The 4,755-nt window shown below is 43.2% G+C and overlaps 1 protein-coding gene across 1 annotated transcript in view; it reads right to left on the reverse strand.

Annotated features, from left to right (window-relative positions):
* Window positions 1-4,118, reverse strand: part of slc12a5a (solute carrier family 12 member 5a) — a 100,007-nt gene extending 95,889 nt beyond the window's left edge. Inside the window, exon 1 of the mRNA XM_039015446.1 lies at window positions 4,079-4,118. Coding sequence (XP_038871374.1) covers window positions 4,079-4,118 — 40 coding nt within the window. The remainder of the gene's footprint in view (window positions 1-4,078) is intronic.
* Window positions 4,119-4,755: the final 637 nt, after the last annotated feature.

Raw genomic sequence — 4,755 nt, forward strand, 5'->3', positions numbered from 1 at the left:
ATTAATGAATTGGCCACTATTCTAGAAAAATCCTCAGCCCCTGGTGTTAGTCTCCACAATTCAGAAGTTAAATGCCTACTCTTCGCAGATGACCTATGCCTGCTGTCACCCACAGCACATGGCCTACAGCAGAGCCTGGACCTGCTAGAGCAGTACTGCCAGACCTGGGCCCTGGCAGTAAACCCCAAAAAGACTAAAATAATGATTTTCCAGAGAAGATCCAGATCTCAGGGAATTAGACCAAAGTTCTCAATTGGTACAAAATATATAGAGTACTGTACACACTATAATTACTTAGGTTTAAAAATAAGCTCAACTGGACACCTTAATGAGGCAGTGAATGAACTGAGAGAGAAAGCACGCAGGGCATTCTACGCCATTAAAAAGCAAATTCAAATTGAAATACCTATTAAAATTTGGCTAAAACTAATTGAATATGTCATTGAACCAATTGCACTTTATGGCAGCGAGGTGTGGGGTCCACTTGCAAAACAAGATTTCATCAAATGGGACAAACACCCCATTGAAACCCTGCATGCAGAGTTCTGTAAGATTCTCCTACATGTCCAGAGGAAAACTACAAACAATGCATGCAGGGCAGAATTAGGCCAATATCCACTAATAATAAAAACTCAAAAAAGAGCAATTAAGTTTTGGAAACATCTAAAATACAGTGACCCCCTCTCATATCATTACCAAGCCCTGCAATGCCAAGAGCTGAGCAAAGAAAAGAGTCCCCTCATCCAGCTGGTCCTGGGGCTGAGTTCACAAACCTGTTCTACTAACACACTGAAGCCTCAAGACCAGAACATCCAATCAATCAGGATAAACCAAATTACAACACAGTCAAAACAAAACTACATTGCTTATTGGGAAACACAAGCACAAACACAAAGCAAAATGCAGTGCTATCTGGCCCTAAATCGACAGTACACCGTGGCTAAATATTTGACCATGGTTACTGATCAAAACCTTAGAAAAACCTTGACAAAGTACAGGCTCAGTGAGCACAGCCTTGCCATTGAGAAGGGTAGACACAGGAAAACCTGGCTCCCTGTAGAGGAAAGGCTGTGCAACCACTGCACAACAGCAGAACCTGAGACGGAGCTGCATTTCCTGACAAAATGTAAAAAAATATAAAACAATTAGAGAGTGTCATTTTCCCAAATTTGAAACCCTTATTCAAGGTTTCAAAGACCTCTCTGATGAGAGTAGGCTACCAGTCCTGTTGGGGGAGGACGCAGAGAGCTGTGGGTTGGCAGCGCACTACATTGCTGCCTGCCATAAGTTGAGGGACAGTGTCTGACAAACCAATCAACCTGCACATGTCCTCTACTGTATGCTTATTGTTATTGTTGAATGTATGGTTATTTTGACCCTTGGGTATTGTTGTTACTGTTGTCCCGTTAACAAGGTTGATTCTCGTTTTTATTTATTTTTATATTGTAAATATCCAAAATAAGCTTTGGCAATATGTACATTGTTACGTCATGCCAATAAAGTGAATTGAATTGAATTGAATTGAATTGAGAGAGACAGAGAGAGAGAGAGACAGAGAGAGAGAGAGACAGAGAGAGAAATAAAGAGAGAGAGAGAGAGAGAGAAATAAAGAGAGAGACAGAGAGGAGAGAGAGAGATGGAGATACAGAGAGAGACAGAAAGAGAGACAGACAGACAGACATTACATACAGACAGACAGACAGACAGACAGACAGACAGACAGACAGACAGACAGACAGACAGACAGACAGACAGACAGACAGACAGAGCTAGACAGACAGACAGACAGACAGACAGACAGACAGACAGACAGACAGACAGACAGACAGACAGACAGACAGACAGACAGACAGACAGACAGACAGACAGACAGACAGTTAGAGAGAGAGACAGTTAGAGAGAGAGACAGTTAGAGAGAGATAGAGAGACAGTTAGAGAGAGATAGAGAGACAGTTAGAGAGAGATAGAGAGACAGAGATGGACAGAGAGAGACAGTTATAGAGAGACAGAGAGAGATAGAGAGACAGAGAGAGATAGAGAGACAGAGATGGACAGAGAGAGACAGTTAGAGATAGAGATAGACAGAAAGAGAGAGACAGTTAGAGAGAGATAGACAGAGACAGACAGAAAGAGAAATACAGTTAGAGAGAGATAGAGAGACAGAGAGCTGATTTCTAACTGCAGAAGGAGAATATTAAAAGCTTCTGCGGTATTACAGTTCCAGCTCACGTCGACCCACACCAGAAATACATGCTGTTTAAAACTGTCCATTTTTGCAACATGTTGTGGGTTTTTTAGGGCATGTCATGTATTTTCATCTGTAATATCGGATATATTCACGGAAGAAAACTACACAAACTATACCGTATATTAATACACACAAATCACTACTATGTTGTATAGAAATCAAGTCCCACACACACATCCACACACACATCCACACACACAACCACAGACAAGAATTTAGGCTGTTGTAAGACTTCCCCCGGATCCAAAGCCCAGGTCATTAAGACTCTTCTAGGACCAAAGCCCAGGTCATTAAGACTCCTCTAGGATCCAAAGCCCAGGTCATTAAGACTTCTCTAGGATTCAAAGCCCAGGTCATTAACACTCCTCTAGGACCCAAAGCCTAGGTCATTAACATCCCTCTAGGATCCAAAGCCCAGGTCATTAACACTCCTCTAGGAACCAAAGCCAAGGTCATTAACACTCCTCTAGGACCCAAAGCCTAGGTCATTAACATCCCTCTAGGATCCAAAGCCCAGGTCATTAACACTCCTCTAGGAACCAAAGCCCAGGTCATTAACACTCCTCTAGGACCCAAAGCCCAGGTCATTAAGACTCCTCTAGGATCCAAAGCCCAGGTCATTAACACTCCTCTAGGATCCAAAGCCCAGGTCATTAACACTCCTCTAGGAACCAAAGCCCAGGTCATTAACACTCCTCTAGGACCCAAAGCCCAGGTCATTAAGACTCCTCTAGGATCCAAAGCCCAGGTCATTAACACTCCTCTAGGATTCAAAGCCCAGGTCATTAACACTCCTCTAGGACCCAAAGCCTAGGTCATTAACATCCCTCTAGGATCCAAAGCCCAGGTCATTAACACTCCTCTAGGAACCAAAGCCCAGGTCATTAACACTCCTCTAGGATCCAAAGCCCAGGTCATTTGATCGTTTGTTGTACAGTCTGGCAGCCTTCCTTACATAATCAATAATGGACAACTTGAGTCCTTTTGAGCAGTGTTGTGTTTGGCAGGGTAATATATCCTAAATGAGGGTGTTCCACACAACTCCCATATACTTTATTTCTCCCTGGCCCATCTCTCCTGATATGAAATGAATTAAAATGCTAACATCAAAGGAACAATGATGAATTTATGAAAATAAGTGACGGTCCGCAGACATTCGGCCTTTTTATCATTGACCATGTTCTCTTCTTATCCGTGGTCAACCTCATACTGTCCATGCAGACTGTAACTAGAGCTGTAACTAGGGCAATCAGCAAGTACTTAGTGAACCAAGCTTTCACATTGGTGGAAGAATACAGTTTGTTTAGTACAGATCTGAAATTTCATTTCTCAAAAGTGAAATGTCATCAACGGTCCCAAAGATGGTGTTATAACATTGATGACGTACTCACTATTCCAAATGTAAGAGACAGAGTATGATATGGTGCTGCATAAGGTAAAAAAATCTACATATTGGGATACACAGCGATAGACTGGCATCCTGCCTAGGAGGTGTACTTCTACATCAAGCTGTCTGACGCTACAGCAACAGAAGAGAGGCTCCTGCTCCTATGAGCCATTCTGGCTCGCACAAGCCAAGGCTACTTAATTGCTTACAATATACTGTATAAGGTATATCCTAATATCATAATATCATTTGCAAACCACCTCATTGAAATCTCCTATATATCCCTGTGACATCACAGACAGCGCTAAACAGCAGACCGGCCAGCAGAGTGACTTTCCCATGATTACTTATTAATGGGTGATGAGGCGTTTGGCGCGTCACCACTCAAGAGCATGTCATGTTCCTGGCAGGGGCCTCTTGGAGATTTTCTGTCACTTGGAGGCCCCCAGAGAATCCCCCCTCCCCATCCTCACCTGTCTCCATTTCCCATACTGCCAGTCAATGTCACCGCCGCTTCTTTTACCACATCTTGGCTAAATTGCTCTGTGAGTTGGCATGTCATTCCATTTCAGCAGATATCAATGAATAGATGATGTGACCTTAAGTGGAGCGGGATTCTGAGCAACTATACATTTTTGGTAGGCTATATTTAAGCAATAAGGCCCGAGGGGGTGTGGAATACGTATGACCAATATACCACGGCTAAGTGCTGTTCTAAGGCACGACGCCAAGTGCAGTGCCTGGATACAGCCCTTAGCTGTGGTATATTGGCCTAATACCACACCCCCTCGGGCCTTATTGCTTAAATACAGTCTCCCAAAAATGCATAAACAGACAGAACCCGAGTGAATGTGGATATAGCTTTAGGGGTCTAGTTACAGAGCCACAAGATTGAATGGTGACACTATCAGAGTGTTAAGTGGAGTCCACTTATGGTTTGTGCCGGCGGGTTTCAGGGTCAATTCCCTCTCAATCCCAGGCAATTCAGGGATTGAAGTCCAAATCAAATCAAAGTTTATTTGTCACGTGCGCCGAATACAACAGGTGTAGATATTACAGTGAAATGCTTACTTACAGGCTCTAACCAATAGTGCAAAAAAGGTATTAGGTGAACAATAGG

This window comes from Salvelinus namaycush, chromosome 20, assembly GCF_016432855.1.
Source record: "Salvelinus namaycush isolate Seneca chromosome 20, SaNama_1.0, whole genome shotgun sequence".
NCBI classification, from domain to species: domain Eukaryota; kingdom Metazoa; phylum Chordata; class Actinopteri; order Salmoniformes; family Salmonidae; genus Salvelinus; species Salvelinus namaycush.